Raw genomic sequence first — 19,703 nt, 5'->3', positions numbered from 1 at the left:
TCGCAGATGAGTTTTGACACGTCTGACTTTAACACACGACAATACAAATATGTGCGAACTTATATAATATTTTCAAAAGTATAGACAACTCACAGTCTTCCTGACAAAAATATACTTTTACTTTTCATCTTCAACTTCATCTGTGTGTCTGATACATATTGCACCTGGTAAATATTTTCAAACGAAATATGTTTGGAAACGTATCGGGATGAACACGCGAAGATGAAAACAGACGCCCGTATTAGATGGTTCACACAGCATACGTGAAGTAGTTTTTACTGCATTATCAACCAAACATATAAGAAGTGCATGATCTTTGTGTGTTTATATTAATAAAAGTGGGCATAGTAATGTTCATTTATATATCGTGCTGACAAGCAATAAGCTTTATGAATGACATTCACTGAAGCCAAAAGTTTTAAAAATCACACCTAAAACTGTTCATTTCAAACTGCTGCACATCTCAACACTGATTTTAAATAGCCAGACATTTCCAAGAACTTGTGTAACAAACACATAAACATCTTGACATAAGTTGCAATATTTTGTTTAAGACAATATAATCTTTGGTCTTTAAAGAGTAAACGATCATTCAAATCGTTAAAGAAGAGAAGGCGATAAATATGCTTCTCGACCTGCCGATATGATTATTAGAAAGACAATTCCGGTTAGATTCTGCAGAGATTGACAGTTACACTGCAGATATCCATGTACCTACCTGTACTGCAGATATCCATGTACCTACCTGTACTGCAGATATCCATGTACCTACCTGTACTGCAGATATCCATGTACCTACCTGTACTGGAGATATCCATGTACCTACCTGTACTGCAGATATCCATGTACCTACCTGTACTGCAGATATCCATGTACCTACCTGTACTGCAGATATCCATGTACCTACCTGTACTGCAGATATCCATGTACCTACCTGTACTGCAGATATCCATGTACCTACCTGTACTGCAGATATCCATGTACCTACCTGTACTGCAGATATCCATGTACCTACCTGTACTGAAGATATCCATGTACTTACCTGTACTGGAGATATCCATGTACCTACCTGTACTGCAGATATCCATGTACCTACCTGTACTGGAGATATCCATGTACCTACCTGTACTGGAGATATCCATGTACCTACCTGTACTGCAGATATCCATGTACCTACCTGTACTGCAGATATCCATGTACCTACCTGTACTGGAGATATCCATGTACCTACCTGTACTGGAGATATCCATGTACCTACCTGTACTGCAGATATCCATGTACCTACCTGTACTGCAGATATCCATGTACCTACCTGTACTGCAGATATCCATGTACCTACCTGTACTGAAGATATCCATGTACCTACCTGTACTGGAGATATCCATGTACCTACCTGTACTGCAGATATCCATGTACCTACCTGTACTGCAGATATCCATGTACCTACCTGTACTGGAGATTTCCATGTACCTACCTGTACTGCATATATCCATGTACCTACCTGTACTGCAGATATCCATGTACCTACCTGTACTGCAGATATCCATGTACCTACCTGTACTGAAGATATCCATGTACCTACCTGTACTGGAGATATCCATGTACCTATCTGTACTGCAGATATCCATGTACCTACCTGTACTGCAGATATCCATGTACCTACCTGTACTGGAGATATCCATGTACCTACCTGTACTGGAGATATCCATGTACCTACCTGTAAATGCAGCATCCTTGCTATGGCTACTCATGACGTAAGATGTGACATCGCGGTATGGGATATAAAATGGTTATTGATAACTAATACTTTCCCCTGGCGGCAATGATAGACCAAGTATAGACTAACGCTTTGTCTCTGAAAATATATAATTTTGATAGGAACAAACAGCTACATTTAAGTTGTAAAAGAGCCCTAGTGAACCTGTAGAAAATCTAGACTTTCTTCATTTAGGACTATAACATTATAGTAAGGATTGGGCGTTAAGGAAAATAATATTGTTCGGGGACTGTGAGGCAGACTAGGCAAGGTATTGTACAGTACTGTTGTGGAAGTTTCAGATCATGGAAAGAAATCCCTCCATGTATTTGACACTCGTGAATATTGTTGTTTAAGTATGTCCCGCTTTACTGGCATTGTGATCAGTGACCAAAGACATGACAGAGCAGAAAATGACTCCTTCTATCTCCGTACTTTAGAAATGAATATGGTAACCACTGTCAATGGTAAAATATTCCGTGTTAAGACGAGTCCTATAACAGCACATTCCGCTGTCAGAGAGATACAATTCACGACCCTCACGGTACGTTACCACTGCACTATAGACATTGCGAAACAACACTATAATAGCTGTTGCTGCATTGTGGCTTCTCAAAGAAACTGAAAAGGACAGATGTCGGCTTCCATTGTAATATTTGCTGGTAACATTTCTTGTGCATTAATCATTTTTGTTTTGACCTCAACAAAATTGGTTAGGCATACCTCTTAGTATCTCGCCCAACCCTCGCCTCACTCTGGGTATTTCCTATGTACTCCCACTCGCACATTTAACTCAGTTATTTAAGGTTTCAAGAAATGGATATAATATGAAATGAAATGCTCTCCTTACTTTTCGCGTCAGTGGCATTATGAGCTTATGATAATCGGTGTTCAACACACGGACATCTAATTACTGGAAAATATATTGTGGTCTCGGAAATATTTTATAGTTATATATTATATAATATTTACATTGAATAATACGTTGAATAAAGGAATGTCTCATAAGGGTTTCCGGATTCTCGGGGTTCAGAATAACGCGGTTTCACTCCTACTTCCGTCACGTCAACGTTATAGTCATATGCCATATCAATATATATAGGTGCCTCTGTCGATGTATCAAATTTCATTTTAAAAGGAAGATCTATGGATTTTCAGTTTGCTCTTTAATCGTGTTAAAGGCCTCGTTATCTTATCTGAGACAACTCAGTATATACGACCTAAGGAGTGTGTTTTCTTTCCAGATAGATTTCTTTCAGCCTCTCAGAACCCAGCCTACCCGTAACTGGCGCAGATCTTACCCGCCCTAATAACGCTGCTATGTGAACCACTCCCGCCTTTCATACACGTGTATTTGAAGAAGCTAAACTGCTTCACCGCGAGCTATGAAAACAATTTATATCGAATGTCCATTTAACGTGATAGACAGGGGAGGTAACTGAGGTAGGACTCCCGAAATAATATTTGACTCTTGAGCGGAACAAAAGGTGTGTATCCCATTGGTTGGTGAGAGTTAGATAATAGCTCACTGTCATAAACGAAGCGTCAAGTGACGTCACATAATTCAATTAAGTGATTGGCTAAAACATGTGTCACCTTTATCCAACTGCCGTACACCCTACCTACCCACACAAATCCTATTAGCCCGATCTACGTTAATTCACAGCGTTAAGCCCTAAGGCAACACCAGGTAGACGAGTCAATCGTGAGGGGTGAGAGAATCACTCAGTCTCTGTGTGCACAATAAGCTAAGTGTTTCTCTGAACGTGGGGAGAATAGGCCTGGTCTTCCTCGTCAGCTCACGACATCGAATAGTGACGACAATTTAAGGAGTTTCAATGATGGACAAAAATGTGGGCGTGTCAATCTCTAGCGGTTATTAATCGGTGCAACTCTCTGATATAAAGCAAGCGCTGGCGATACATGTGCAAACCGCAGTGCACGTGTGTGGATCTAGCACTATGGCTGAGACGACGGGAAGCTGTGTTTCTCTATATATCGCCACCGGCGTTGTCACCGTCACAGTTCTACTGTTGTACATACGCCGAGCAAAGAGCAGGTAAATATCCCATCTTACCTGACATTGTATAACAGACAGAATATAGTTTTACCGCAGTAAACACACAGATCTCTTTATGCTAATTCTGTTTAGGTAGCGGCCAGGTCTGGGGCCACTGTTTATACCCGGACGTCAGTGCTAATTAAGTAGTGCTAAGTGGCTGGCCATTTACTATGAGAAGTGGGGTGGTGGATGGCGGAATTGGTCGGTATCACACTTTGCTGATCCCCGATCTTAATGTAACATTTTTCGTGCACCCCCCCCCCCCCCCCCCTCCCACACACACCGCCCCAGTCCATGTCACATACCCCCCCCCCCCCCCCCCCCCCCCATTACCCATTTACTAAATGAACAGTCTCTAAACAATGTTCCAATTTATAACTTTGAAAAAAATTATTCTTGTTTTTTTCGTCATGACTCCCCACCCGACCACCCCTTTATCTTACCGGCCACCCCTTCCCCTTCACCCCACTTAGCTTAGCTACATAAGTTGGGCACTTAATATTAAGCCGTCTCGTATTCAATTAAAGTATACTCTTGGCTTGCGTTATGTATTATATATATGGATTCATATCTTTGTCTTTGTCAGTAGTTGGGTAAGCAAAGGGTTAAAGCGTTTACTCATCACGTCAGTTCGATTCTCCACTGTTTATAACACGCTCTAATTATCCACAGCCGTGATATTGCTGGAATGTGGAGATGTACCACATCGACTCATTCAAACTTTGTCCTGGTTCAAACAAAATCCACATTCTGTTTTTCAGTAAATGTGAAGACGATGATGATTACAGAGACATCACGCATTGTCGTCTTTGTTCAATCTTGTAATATGAAATCAGCTTGAGAAAACACTAATTGGGCAGTGTTATTTATGTTAAAACCCACATAAAACACACGGGAGTAGAGGATTGGGAGGTAGCTATTGTCAGCACTCTGGTGTATCTACTGTCACTCGTATAGTTTCATGTTACAACTATGAGGAAAAAAGATAACAACATGTTTGTGAAGTACACGTGGCTATTGAGGAAACAGCTAATACTTTAAATTTATCCTGGTGACCGCTTTTCTAATCAGTACTGTTAAACGTGACATGTGAATAACTGTTCCTAAACGTGACATGTGAATAACTGTTCCTAAACGTGACATGTGAATAACTGATCCCAAACGTGACAAGGGAATAACTGTTCCTAAACGTGACAAGGGAATAACTGTTCCTAAACGTGACAAGGGATAACTGTACCTAAACGTGACAAGGGGATAACTGTTCCTAAACGTGACAAGGGAATAACTGCCCTTAAAATTGGCACAGGAATAACATTTGTTATACGTGACATCGAAATAACTATTCTTACAAGTGACATCGGAATGACCGTTCAATGACATGGGAATAACTGTTCTTAAAACTGACATTGGATTGACTGTTCTTAAAATTGACACTGGAATAACTGTGTTATACGTAATATCGTAATATGGCAATTTCTGATCTTTAGATATTGAGCTTATACAATTGCTATCAATTATATATATTCATCTTATATACAAACATTTCACCCATGTTTAAATAAAGTATCACAAACCATTCAACACATGGCACAGTATTCTGTCACACGCAGCAATATTCCAGCAATAAGACGGCGACGCATGTACATAATCGAGGCTGGACCAGACAATCCAGTGATTGAAATGAAGAGCAATACCCTAAGCCGTTTGGATAAGCTGACACGAAAACAACAAAGTCACCGTTTCTGACCACCCGATCCACAGAGTCGCCTCTCACGACCATCAAACAGGTTCCTGGTGATTGATTCAAACCCTTGATCTCCACAGCCAGTATGTGATTGTATAAGGAACAGCCCTGTTGTCTACGTTGAGCCGTGGCCCCTTTTGTCGACATATAGTGTGATTTAATGTTTCAATAAGAACCTCATTATCTGGTGTTAAACCGATACGTGCACAAACAGACTTGTAGTGGTTGTCCCAGTACAGGGAAACATCTTCGTGGCAAGGAGAGGTCACATATACATTATCAATCAACTGTAACAGCGGATACACGATTAACATACCATGGCACACTGTGTATTTCAACATTCACACATGACTAATCAGCAAGTGGGAAACCCACCAAGCTGATCAATGGTTGATGGTGTCTGTACCTTAGCTTTACCCAACACGGTCCCGTTTGTTCCCGGGGCAGAACAGACCCTTATAGTTTCCGTCAGAGCTGGGTCCTAGCTTGTACCCCAATGTCTGTCTCTCTGTAGGGATATGGAGTGGGACTAGGGTGTGTCAGCATAGCCCGACAGTGTGGCTCATGCGATCAACCACTGATTTACAATCCATCTTGATATCATTATACTCTTGCTTATTTCGACCATTACGTCACTCACTCATTACTTAGATAAAGTTGCTTTTACAATGAAATAAATGATAATTATAGTTTGGTTAATTTTTCTAGTGAATACAAAATCTTCAGGTAGTGTGCAAAGTTTTATTATGCTGTTTTACGGAGTAAGGTTGCAGTGAACGGCTATAGTGCATTCAATATTTTCGTGATAGTTCACCATGCGTAAGGTCGCACTGTACATCGTCGACATGAGTGCATTGATAAGAGGCTGGGCGAGTTTATACATAAGTTAACATAACATAACATATGTAGCAGACAGTATGTGAACCAGTTGCTAAATCTGAAACAGCATCACTGCTATCAATCATGATGTACAAAACGGTGCCATTTCCTGTTTGGAAAGATTTCGAAACAAAACCCACTCAAACAGAATTTAAAGGAGTCTAGGGCTATCGTTTTCTTAGGCATATTAACACATCAATCGAGGGCTTAAAACCTATTATGCACTCCAGCTATATCATCAGGGTGCAATTCGTTAAACAAGCCAATCCCAGGAAGGCACACTGGATACATCGTGTAGCATGGCAGCATTTACTCATTTGATATTTTGTATTCCGCGTGTATAAATGACCCTTCTTAAGGCCAGGGAAGGACTATGCTCGGGCGTTGGTGCATACGTAATCACAAACACCTGTTTTGTACAAGAACCACGTGTTGTGAGCTGTGATGTTCGTAGAGCAGGGTGCATCTGGAACTGCTTGTAACACTGTCCACCTCTTTCAACCCTTGATAAATCTTATACATCAAACCAATATTCAAGGCGAAAGTTGGCATGTTTGATTTAAATAGTTTCCATTATAACCACTTAACACAATCCTCCATATGCCCGAACACTCCAAACACATGCTTCAGGTGAAGAACAATGTAAATTTGCGACTTACTTTTGACAGCTAGTGGAAACCAGGACATTCTACAAATGATGAGGCAACGCTATATATATATATATATATATATATATATATATATATATATATATATATATATATATATCACTGGTGTCCCTAAAACTGCCAAATGTTTTGAATCAGTGTGATCAATGTTGAAAATGTCATTTTGACTATTACCCTTTTGCGTGTAACATTGCCATTAGACCTTCCACACAGTTCCCTCGTGCGTCTAGATGTATAACATTTGGAACACCCCCTCTGACACCTCTGACACCTCTGCGTTTATGGAGTTAACAGTGTGTGTATTTGATTCCAACAATGCCTCTATAATCTGCGCTCTGACGTTTCTGCTCAATAAGAACGTAAAAAGATAGCATTTATATTTGCTGACCTGGCTGACATTTTAAGTGTGACCTTTGTAGCGTAATGTCGCAAATATTCCAGAAAACGTGTATGATGTACATACTTGCTACTCTATTTTTACTTTACCGTTTACAAGTTATTGAGATTGCCTTTCTATTGTGAAAGGATATGTTGTGATAAATATTTAAATTATATCCTGCTTATTTGCCGACCGATTAACAATATAATCGGGTGGTTTAAATGTATGACTTCGTGTGTTGTTGTTTTTGTCGTGTTTATGCTATCAACCAAATATGTTACAGTCTCTTTTGATTTAGCCTACCAACTTACATACAGCTTGATATATGGACCAGGTTTAATGACATGGTTCGATTTCCCATGTGGGTACAATGTGTGAAGCCCATTTCTGGTGTCCACGCCGTGATATTGCTGGAATATTGATAAAAGTGGCGTCAACTCCCTCACTCGCTCACTCACTCACTAACGTTATATATTTTCAAAGCGGAAACCACGCTTGCATCAGGCTCGCCGACTTGGTTGATGCATGTCATCCTATCCCCATTGCGTAGATCGATGCTCATGATGTCAATCACTAGATTGTCCTGTCCAGACTCAGTTAGTTACAGACCGCCGTCATATAGCTAGAATATTTCTTAGTGCGGCGTTAAACAACAAACAAACAACCGTTTACGTGTGTAAACTGATCTGTCCGAGTTGGAACAGCTGGTCTGTGTGTAGTGTTCAACACAACACATGATATTGTATGGTAGTAACAGTTTTAAAATTCTTCTCTCTGTCATATCGATACATCATCACAAATACCAATACCGATGTAGTCACCATGGAGCCATGTCTTGCCACTGTCTGTCATATCGATACATCATCACAGATACCAATACCGATATTGTCACCATGGAGCCATGCATTGCTACCGTCTGTCATATCGATACATCGTCACAGATACCAATACCGATGTTGTCACCATGGAGCCATGTCTTGCCACTGTCTGTCATATCGATACATCATCACAAATACCAATACCGATGTAGTCAATATGGAGCCATGTCTTGCCACCGTCTGTCATATCGATACATCGTCACAGATACCAATACCGATGTAGTCACCATGGAGCCATGTCTTGCCACTGTCTGTCATATCGATACATCATCACAAATACCAATACCGATGTAGTCACTATGGAGCCATGTCTTGCCACTGTCTGTCATATCGATACATCGTCACAGATACCAATACCGATGTAGTCACCATGGAGCCATGTCTTGCCACTGTCTGTCATATCGATACATCATCACAGATACCAATACCGACGTAGTCACCATGGAGCCATGTCTTGCCACTGTCTGTCATATCGATACATCGTCACAGATACCAATACCGTTGTAGTCAATATGGAGCCATGTCTTGCCACCGTCTGTCATATCGATACATCGTCACAGAAACCAATACCGATGTAGTCACCATGGAGCCATGTCTTGCCACTGTCTGTCATATCGATACATCATCACAGATACCAATACCGATGTAGTCACCATGGAGCCATGCATTGCCACCGTCTCTCGACTCGATACATCGTCACAGATACCAATACCGATGTTGTCACCATGGAGCCATGCATTGCTACCGTCTGTCATATCGATACATCATCACAGATACCAATACCGATGTTGTCACCATGGAGCCATGTCTTGCCACCGTCTGTCATATCGATACATCGTCATAGATACCAATACCGATGTAGTCACCATGGAGCCATGTCTTGCCACTGTCTGTCATATCGATACATCATCACAGATACCAATACCGATGTAGTCACCACGCGTGGAGCCACGCGTTGCCACTCTGTCCTAAGAAACGACCCAAGTGTGCAAACGCCGACCGACCCTGACTACAAATACAAGACAAAGTCTGGATATATGTGTCGACTGATGAAGACCTTTACTTTTATGTTTTCCTAGCTGATTGTTTTCGCACCAAATTCATTTAGCAAGATATGTTTATTTCTTATGGACTGCAGCATGTGTTTGGATTAAAATTATTAGCAATACTCCTCTTCTACTCTTAAATCTCGGACAAAGAGGCTTAGTCAATTAGTCAACAGTAAGCATGACATCCGTTGTGGTTTACGTATACTGTTCAACCGAACATATTTGTGCATTTTGTGGGCGTGTATTTGCCCCGAGGTGTTTGTTTAGTTCGGGAACATTCTACGGTTCATATCAACAAGTAGGACACACTTCCTGAGAGTCAGGACAATGTATGTGAATTGTGCAGTTTCTAGGTGCGACAGCACAGGTCGACGAAACCTCGTGAGGATTTATCATGAATGAATATTTTGAAATAACACTTTTGATACTGACCCTTACAGACCAACTAACAGTAACAGTACCAAAATTCAAAGCCTATAATTACACATCACGCTGAATGAAAAGAGCGATGTAAGCTCACTAAATGCAACTGATTTTGATTAATTTACCTTGGTTTGGAAGGCTGAACACATTTGATGTTGTGATGCTGTATGTCTGTAAACCCCACTGTGCACCCGTCATGACGTGATACTGTATGTCTGTAAACCCCACTGTACGCCCGTCATGACGTGATACTGTATGTACGTAAACCCCACTGTACGCCCGTCATGACGTGATACTGTATGTCTGTAAACCCCACTGTACGCCAGTGATGTCGTGATACTGTATGTCTGTGAACCCCAATGTTAGCTGTATGTCGCCTGCCAATACCGTCATGTATTGCTGAGTTGTTATTTATTTAGTAAACCAATGTTGCCGTGTTCATGTCTTCCACGTCATTCTTTCCTAGTATTACATTTTCTTGATATAATACCTCAACACAATGTTCTAAATGGCAAGTGATGCAGCCGCTATTTTATTTACATTAAACGTGATGTTTTCTTTCGGTTTAGTTAAAACGGAATGTCTAGTATTATTTTTTTCTTATTTCATTAATATATGACTGTGTCAAAGTGACGGATGTATGCGTCAGTTGTTATCGTAACATGCAGGAACCTCCGCAATAGGAATAAAGAAACTCTCCGAGCATGCCATGGGTTGTATAGGCACTTTGTAGATGTTTTTATTTTATTTTATCCGCATGCTTCGGGATATAAAAAGTCTGTGACATTCATAGGGAGAAAACATGAAACTATCGTTGTTGTCGTTGTGCGCACTCACATCACATATGCTGACGTCACAGCATATAACTCCATGGACATTGTAGCTTGTTGAGATCTCCACCAGACTGGGCTTTCCTCCCACATGAAGCTCACACGCCGTGATAGAACTGAAATACTGTTCAAAGCGGCATTAAACCCACTCACTAACTCACGCTGAGACTCATTCTGCTGATTTCTACGTAAGCTGAAAGCAGCCATCAATATGTTTTGCTACTGCTATATGCCATCAAAATGTTATGTAAAGGTATGCCGTTCTTGAGGTTTATTTGCTTAGCTTTATCGCTACAAAACCAACCGACCTCTCTTCGTTATGGAGCAGTGTGTCTAAGATCACATATAATCTAATAAGGGATCACCCTGCTTTACGGATTGCAGACATATTTTTAAACTTAGAGGCCCATTGACTTCAAGATATATAATACATTGGATTATTTATGAACGCAGATAAGAGAGGTGGCGAGGTAAAGCGGGTCAGGTGATCGGGTCAGGTGATTATGTAAGTTACTTCCCTTCATTCCTGTACAAATAACTCCACTTCTTTAATGCCCAATTCTTAAAAAAAACACTTATACATATCTTTATTCTGATTCTACAACATATTTCCGCTAGACTGTACGTACTAACCCCTGCACCCGATAACATTCACGCCTATATTCAAACCATGTCGCTGAGTGAAGATAGTCAAACGATAAACACCAGTCTGTTAACATGAATACACCGCAAAGTTTCATGTCAAAAGATAATCACCAAGCGACAATGTTAAAAAAATCACATTCATCGATGAGTGAACATTGTCAATAGACAAGTACCACATGATATTGTTTTCATAAAACAACGTCACCCCCCAGTGAACATAGCCAATAGAGAAACGCCACGTGACAATTGCGATATCTGTACCTCTGCATGCTTCCGGTGTGCGTAGTACCTGGGTGTGTATGCAAGGGCGCCAAAGGGCCAGTGGGTTTCTCCTGTGTGCTGTAAGCGACATCGTGGGATATTAATGACATCTACATGTTAATGTGCTGCAAGCTGTGCGACACTTTTCACATTTATTGTCCTGAAATATGTGTACGTGGGTGTTTCAAAAAATCAAAACGGAGGATAACGTAATGCATGTAGGATTTCCTCATGTCGTGACTTTAAACTTTTCCTATAGACGCGTGTCAAGAGTCTCTCGTGTATGACGGGGACACAGGACCATTTATGAATGAACAGCCAGTTGCAGTTTGAACACTACTGAATATTTACCATGCTTGACATATATGATGGAGTTGTCACTGAGTGAGTGAGCGAGTCCATGAGATTTTACTCCACATTAAGCAATATTACGGTGGAGGGGACAAGGAGGTGTCAGAACACGGGTCTTGGCCTCATGATGTCATAATGTATGTACGTTAACGCTACTGTAGACCCGGCATGACGTGATACTGTATGTATTTAAACCCCACTGTACACCAGAGATGGAGCGATACTGTATGTATGTAAACCCCACTGTAAACCCGTCATGACGTGATACTGTAATTATGTAAACACCACTGTACACCCGTCATGACGTGATACTGTATGTATGTAAACATCACTGTACACCCGTCATGACGTGATACTGTATGCCTGTAAATCCCACTGTACACCCACCATGACGTGATACTGTATGCCTGTAAACACCACTGTACACCCGTCATGACGTGATACTGTAATTATGTAAACACCACTGTACACCCGCCATGACGTGATACTGTATGTCTGTAAACACCACTGTACACCCGTCATGACGTGATACTGTAATTATGTAAACACCACTGTACACCCGCCATGACGTGATACTGTATGTCTGTAAACACCACTGTACACCCGTCATGACGTGATACTGTAATTATGTAAACACCACTGTACACCCGCCATGACGTGATACTGTATGTCTGTAAACATCACTGTACACCCGCCATGACGTGATACTGTATGTATGTAAACCCGACTGTACACCCGCCATGACGTGATACTGTATGTATGTAAACCCGACTGTACACCAGTCATGACGTGATACTGTATATCTGTAAACGTCACTGTACACCTCCTCAACCCACGCAAGTAGGTATGTGTGTTTACCGCTGGTTATGTGAAACGCACACGCGTATATATCAGATTTATTATGGCTATACTCTTGTGTTCCAGCATCACGACATGCGCATTATGTCTTGACCAAGTGTCGTGTTTTCCTAACGTGATTGTTGGGCTTATCATATTTCCTGAAGAATATCGTGACGAATCATGCACTGAGCGACCTGGCGGCCTGCCTCCGTATGGCTTCATAATGTCTCACATCACAAAGGCTATATAAACAGAACTGGTACTGTTCCAGGGATGAAACAATTAAAAGAACACAAAAGGAAACAAGCACAAAAATTAAAAAATTAAAATATATAAATATGTTCTTTAACGAACTAACGAATATTATTAAAAAGAACGAATGAATGAGACAACGCTTTAGAAGAATGATTGAAATTAGTCAAACAATCAATCAATCACTTTTAGTAACCCACCACACACAACTTCCGTTTCCTCTTTCAACGTTCATCAGACAATCAACGTAACTATGACGATACTCCTGTATTGCTAGGTTTAATGTGGTTTAAACGGTTGTATCGCACCCTATCAAGTTCAGATTCAGTTTATTCTCAAGGAAACAGGGTCAACGGTTCGTTATAATTAACTTACATAAACATACTATATATCTGGACAAATTTGTTATATCTTTTAGCCTTTGGGGTGATACCGTTCTGTAGAGTTTACAAATATTTGGCCACATGAAGAATTCTTTTTGGAACATACAGACGTTTTAGTTGGAGAAGAGCTTCGCATCTAAAAATCTAGTGAAACCCATCTCCTACTGAAAGTGAATCAATGTACGCCGACTGCAAGGCATACTGATGTTTCTGTTCAATATTCCCTAGCCCTGCGGAGCCCCACCCCCGGGATACCGTGATGCTGCACCAGCTGGGGAAAGGCGTCCACGCCCCTAGCATCAGCCCCTTCGTCCTCAAACTCGAGACATACCTCAGGATGTCCAACATACCATACAAGGTAGGAAGGTTCTAAATGTACACGTGACAATGTAGAGGTCCAGATTACAGATGGGTCTTCAGCAACCCATGCGTGTCCTAAGAGGCGACTAAAGGAATCGGGAGGTCAGGCTCGCTGACTTGGTTGATGTATGTAATCAGAGTATATGGTCTCTGATGTAATCGTATCCCAAATGCAAAGATCGATGCTCATGATGTCAATCACTAGATTGACTGGTCCAGACACGATTATTTACAGATGGCCGTCACACACGTTGAATATTCGTATTACGAAAAACGCACCTCCCATGTTGGCAACCCAACCCCAATAATAAGGGACTGGTTCGTCAGTAGGAAAGTGAGTTAGGTTTAACGCCGCTGTTTTTAACATTATTCCAGTTATATCACGGCGTGTCAGCTTAATGTGGGAGGAAAGCCCGAAGTGATGCAGGTCTCTGACGTTTACCACTTCGGTGAAACCCACGAGCACGGGTATGGTGCTGACAAACCTAGAAACATAATAGGGGTGAACTGGGATTCGAACCCACAATCATAGGTTTCTGGCGTGTCCAGGGGACGCAACTCTGCACAGCGAATCGCGGCGCCTTAGACGACGAGGCCACCCGTGCCCCGTCAGTAGGAAGGGATACAACTGGATGTTGGGAATGAATTATGTGATGTGATCATGACGTTCTTCATTAATCCAACGTTCTACATTTCAGAATCTGTTCGACAAAAAAATGTCCAGCAAAGGGAAAACACCCTGGATTGAATACAACGGAGAGCAAGTACCAGACTCCGAATTCTGTATAGAATACCTTAGTGCCAAGTTTAATGTGGATCTGAACTCCAAATTTAGCCATTCAGACAGAGCCATAGGTAGAGCGTTCCGAAAACTGGCAGAGGAAGATGTTTATTGGTACGTTTAACATAATGTATTCTATCAGTAGTTTCGTAATTTATTGTTTAAAGGAATTGATATTGCCTGCAGTGTTCTAAAACAAGTCAAGGCAATGACCTGGCTTGATACTTATAGTAACAACAATTTCCGCGTGTTCCAAATTCTCGAAGCAATGATATTGACTGGATACTACGGCGGTGAAAACATGGCGGTTGAAGTGCAAGAAAAGTGGCAGTTACAGTCCAAGAAAGTTGCGGTTAATTACAAGACGATGGCGGTTATTGTCTAAGAAAGACAAGTGCTACCACAATTTGTTTGTCGTGCACAATTCTTTTCACATTGATTTTTTCTGAGGATATGTGTCAGAAGTAACCCGGAAATAGAAATATTATATGTTTTCTCATCTTTTATTCAGGTATATTGGTCTTTCAAGATGTGTGTATGATAGGCACAGGACTATATTCTCTCGGCTTGGTCTAAGATGGCTGATAAGAAAAATATTAGAGCGGAAGGCGTTGACGAGCGCATGGCATCATGGGATAGGACGGCACTCAGAGACGGAAGTGACGCACATTGCAGTTGGAGACTTGAAGGCTCTGTCCGACTTCATAGGTGAGTCAGTATGCTGGTATCCGGTCCGTGTTGGACCAACATTCATCCATGGTCATTGGTGCTTTGTTTGTTTGTATGTTTGTTGTTTAACGCCGCACTCAGCAATATTGCAGCTATATGACGGCGGTCTGTAAATAATCGAATCTGGGCCTGACAAGCTATAGTGATTGACATCATGAGCATCGATCCACGCAATTGGGATACGATGACATGTATCATCACTCGCTCACTCACTCACTCACTCACTCACTCACTCTGCATTTTTACAGGTGACAAAAGGTTCCTACTCGGAGACACCCCGTGCCAGGAGGACTGTGCAGTGTTCGGGATCCTGGCCCAGGTGGTGTGGCAGATGCCCGGATCAGACGGAGAGAGAGCAGTTAACGGTAACACATACACAGCAAGCATGTCAGCGTGTACAACCTCCTTTATCCAATGCTATCTTTTTTCATAACATTCGTAATCACCCGATCCGCTATTTCGTGAAAAGCTATACTCCTACCTTGCATCCACAAGAAATACTGATTACCGTCGAAAGTATGTGTTTGATTTAATATTGGCAAAGGACAAGTAACGATATTTTTATAAGACCTTGCGTGTCTATTATACCTGCAATAGATGTCGAACAAATCATGGTGTATGTTTTACTACATTCGGAAAAGAGAATACTCGTATCTCAACTGTGGTGATCCAGCATAAATAGTGAGTGAGTGACTTGCTTGATAACGGTGTTAGAACCTACACCGAAACGTCGCTCTTAATTGTAATAAAGAAGTTGTTCATCCATAAATTCTTATCCTTACTTAGTACTCCAACTTCTAAATGCCTATCAAAGAAGTGAGTGAGTGAGTTGGGTTTAACGCCGCTTTTAACAGTATTCCAGTTATATCGCGGCGTGTCAGCTTAATGTGGGAGGAAAGCCCGAAGTGATGCAAGCCTCAGACGTTTACCACTTCGGTGAAACCCACGAGCACGGGTATGGTGTTGACAAACCTTGAAACATAATTCGTGCCCACAATCATAGGTTTCTGGCGTGCCCAAGGGACGCAACTCTGCACAGCGAATCGCGGCGCCTTAGACGACTGGGCCACCCGTGCCCCCTCCAGCATAAATAGAGGATATCATATGAGTGTTCATGTCATACTATGTTTACGACACGAGTGTATGACATGAACACTCTTATAATGTTCTTTTTATTACCGAAGACGATGTCTATACAGAGACGAATTTTAGAATTGCAAGTCGCAACAGCAGCGGAATTATAATTTGTATGATGACGTCAACAAATCTTCAGCTATGACGTCGTTTCTAATGTGACGTCATTCCGACCTCACGTCACCATAAGATTCGAATGACGTCAACAATGCCGTCCGGATGACGGAAACAATACACTGTTGTCTCGTGACGTGATATGACCCAAGCTAGGGCACATATGATTATTATGAACACCGACATGTTTGCCCTCGTAGGTGAAAAATGATCTTATTACCCACTCGGTGATCATATAGGTGGTGAGATACTAAATCCGTACCTGACACGCGTGCGTACAAGGTTGTCCTCGTTTTATTCGTTTTGATTGGATAACCGTGACCTCTGTCACACCGGAACTTTTTTTTCATTCATAAAAAAACGAGACGTCATTCACTTTCATAAAACTTTACGAGACAGAACTGAAGGAATCTCCTGAAAATGAAACATTTACAACACTTTATTAAACCAAAGACGATAGTCACAAGCATCAAATTCGCTTTGCATTCTATATTAGTTATGCATAGAGGTACAACAGACATTATATAATCGAGCTACATCCATTTGCAATGTACGACTACCGATCGATAGATCGAGAGTCCCTGTAAGCGCGACGCACCCGACCACTTTCGCGACTTCCAATTTGATTTAACGTAAAAGGACAAGCGTGGTGAAATGAAGTCAATGTAAACTATCTGGACAGATATCTACACTTACGGTGTATGCTCTGGTTGTGCCATCAGTGTCCCCTTCGAAGCGTATTTCGTGGGGTTCGTGAGGGTTGTTCATAAATGAACGTACACGACTGCACGACCAGATCACTAAAAGTGAACAGTTCCAATACAAATCATTCGAAAAATCCTTGGAAGTTTGCCTGACTTCTTATTTTTGGGCCCAAAACATCCGAAATGTAAACAATAACATTCCCTAATTCTAGCGTAAAATCCCTGTGGGTGGATCACGGTTGTCTCTCCTTATTCCGATGGTGACCTTGCCCTTTGTTCTAAGCTGTCACTGACATGCAAGCAGACCTGTGTTTGTTGATTTTAACCTCCTCAGTATTTAGGGTCGTACAGTTAACATGAATGTCTTTGGAGTACACTCTGATTTCCATCTTCCAAAGTGTACGGGCATGATATAAATTCAGATAATAGATTAAGGAAATCGAACCATTTTGATTGAACAGCCGGAACCCCGTGACCGACTCGGTCCGATACTCATAGTGCGGCGCTGATTGATTTTTTAAATTTTCTTATAAATGTCCTGCGCACAAACAAGAATGCTCTAGAATTACCATAAATTGGAGAATAGCTTTAAAAAGGGACCTTGAGCGTCGGTGCTGTTATGTTTGCACACACAACAGCAGAAACATATTGTTTATGCGTATGCATTAAAATGTCAACAATGCCCATATTTGGGCATATATCAATATTCATGCACAATCAGTTTTTTGCAATCGGTTTCAGTTTGGTCTGACAACGAACGAAAGTTGTTTTGTATTTACACTTAGATAGTAATAAATACATATTTAACGAGGGTAATAAATAAAATACCACACTCATTTTCGTTAGATACCCTTTTTACGAAACTCGTGCACTTTATAGGATATCTGACGGATCGAAGGCGAATACTTAGAAAGTATTCTCTGTATCTGAAATTCCGACTCGACGCTATTCTAATGGCTATACACCTACTAACACGGGCAACACGTAAACTTGTTACCTTAGTAAACTGTTTCGATAAGGCTGAGTAAATATTGATTTAGTAGACATTTGCCCATTTTGAGTGTTTTGCTATATGTTAACATTACAAGGACTAGTGGACTGAAACTGTTAGTTTCTACCGCTGGGGAACCCTTTTACCACGAAGCTACCACACCAATACGATTGTCCTCGTTTTTAATGGAACTTAACTAATGAGACACACCACTCTCTTTCCAGAAAAATACGCCAACCTGAGACAATACTGCGTGAGAATAAAAGACAAGTATTGGCCGGATTGGGATGACAGGGTAATGGAAAGTGTATGACGTCAACATCAGACAATTAACGGTGTGAATGACGCCCAATTATATGGATCTAACCATCTTGGTGTTCAGACGCTGTACGCGTAAGATATTGTGCTTCACAGCGGATGTCTAATAAAGGCCGGTAGTATTGTCGAATGTTGCTGAAAACAGTACCAGCTGATGATGCTTCTGGCGAGGACCTAATGAGTGTTTCTGACAAAAGAACAGCGGAAACAGTCGCAGTGAGGACAGTAGACTGACTACTATAGCAGTGTAAGCGCTTATCACTGCGCTGGATACAGCGAGATTCATGTGTATATGTTTGATGTACAAAATGTTGAATGATCTGTATTTTGTTATAGTGCTGGAAACTTATGTCATGATTGAGAGATCTGAGTGACGAATACAATGAAGCCCTGTTTGTCTATGCCGTCTGCATAGGTAATTGTCGTTATTCCACATATTTTATCACCCAGACGTTAGTATTGGTAACAACACCGTACGGATTAACGGGGCTTAACTGTATGAGAATTGTTTGTGTGCTGGTTGTTTATTTTAACATATTTTAGCAAATTATCTTTTTTCGCCAAAAAAACAAAATGGAGGACTCTGTGCATTTACCTGTATTTGTATTCATATTTGTAAGAAATAAAACATCAACATATTGTAATATGCCTTATCAAAGATAAATAACTGTCATGTAGTTTGTATTTAAACTGTCGTTATCTACGGCTTTTGTACTAAAAGGATCTGACAAACCAGTCGTCGATAGTGTGAACGTTCTACAACATAGAGGTCCGGCAAAATCTACTTATTTCGTTTCCCAGAAGACATCGTTACCACCGTTTTCTGTAATGCACGTTTAATTTGAATTAAATGTGGTTTAATACCACTTTGAAAAGTATTCCGGGTATATGTCACGGCGTGTCAGCTTAACGTGGTAGGAAAGCCCAAAGTAATGCAAGTCCCAAATTTCTACAACTTTGGTGAAACCCACGAACACGGGTATGGTGCTGACAAACCTAGAAACATAATCGGGGCGAACCGGGATTCGAATCCACGATCATAGGAGTAGACCAGAAAACCCGCACAGTGATCGGAACGGAGTGCTCTGAAAGCCCTCACAAAATGGCCACAACGGAGTGGAATCTCGGACAAAATGGCCTTGACGGGGTGACCCTGGCCTGCCTGACAATGA

General features: G+C 41.3%; 1 protein-coding gene across 1 annotated transcript; it reads left to right on the top strand.

Annotated features, from left to right (window-relative positions):
* Positions 1–3,443: 3,443 nt before the first annotated feature.
* On the top strand, positions 3,444–19,175 carry LOC139461794 (failed axon connections homolog). Its single transcript, XM_071243266.1, has 6 exons — positions 3,444–3,815; positions 13,629–13,758; positions 14,459–14,655; positions 15,053–15,249; positions 15,519–15,635; positions 18,438–19,175. The coding sequence occupies exons 1-6, from the start codon at positions 3,718–3,720 to the stop codon at positions 18,524–18,526; spliced, it is 828 nt and encodes a 275-aa protein (XP_071099367.1). The 5' UTR covers positions 3,444–3,717; the 3' UTR covers positions 18,527–19,175.
* The last annotated feature ends 528 nt before the right edge of the window (positions 19,176–19,703 follow it).

The sequence above is a fragment of the Haliotis cracherodii genome, unplaced genomic scaffold, assembly GCF_022045235.1.
Source record: "Haliotis cracherodii isolate W230 unplaced genomic scaffold, xgHalCrac1.p SCAF_1, whole genome shotgun sequence".
In the NCBI taxonomy this organism is placed as follows: domain Eukaryota; kingdom Metazoa; phylum Mollusca; class Gastropoda; order Lepetellida; family Haliotidae; genus Haliotis; species Haliotis cracherodii.
The sequence above is the reverse complement of the archived record's forward strand: the minus strand, read 5'-3'. Positions and strand labels throughout refer to the sequence as shown.

Coding starts and splice junctions, on each gene's coding strand:
- LOC139461794 (XM_071243266.1), top strand. CDS start 3,718: ATGGCTGAGACGACGGGAAGCTGTGTTTCTCTATATATCGCCACCGGC. Junction 13,759..14,458: donor TGTCCAACATACCATACAAG/GTAGGAAGGTTC, acceptor TCTACATTTCAG/AATCTGTTCGACAAAAAAAT. Junction 15,250..15,518: donor GGCTCTGTCCGACTTCATAG/GTGAGTCAGTAT, acceptor GCATTTTTACAG/GTGACAAAAGGTTCCTACTC.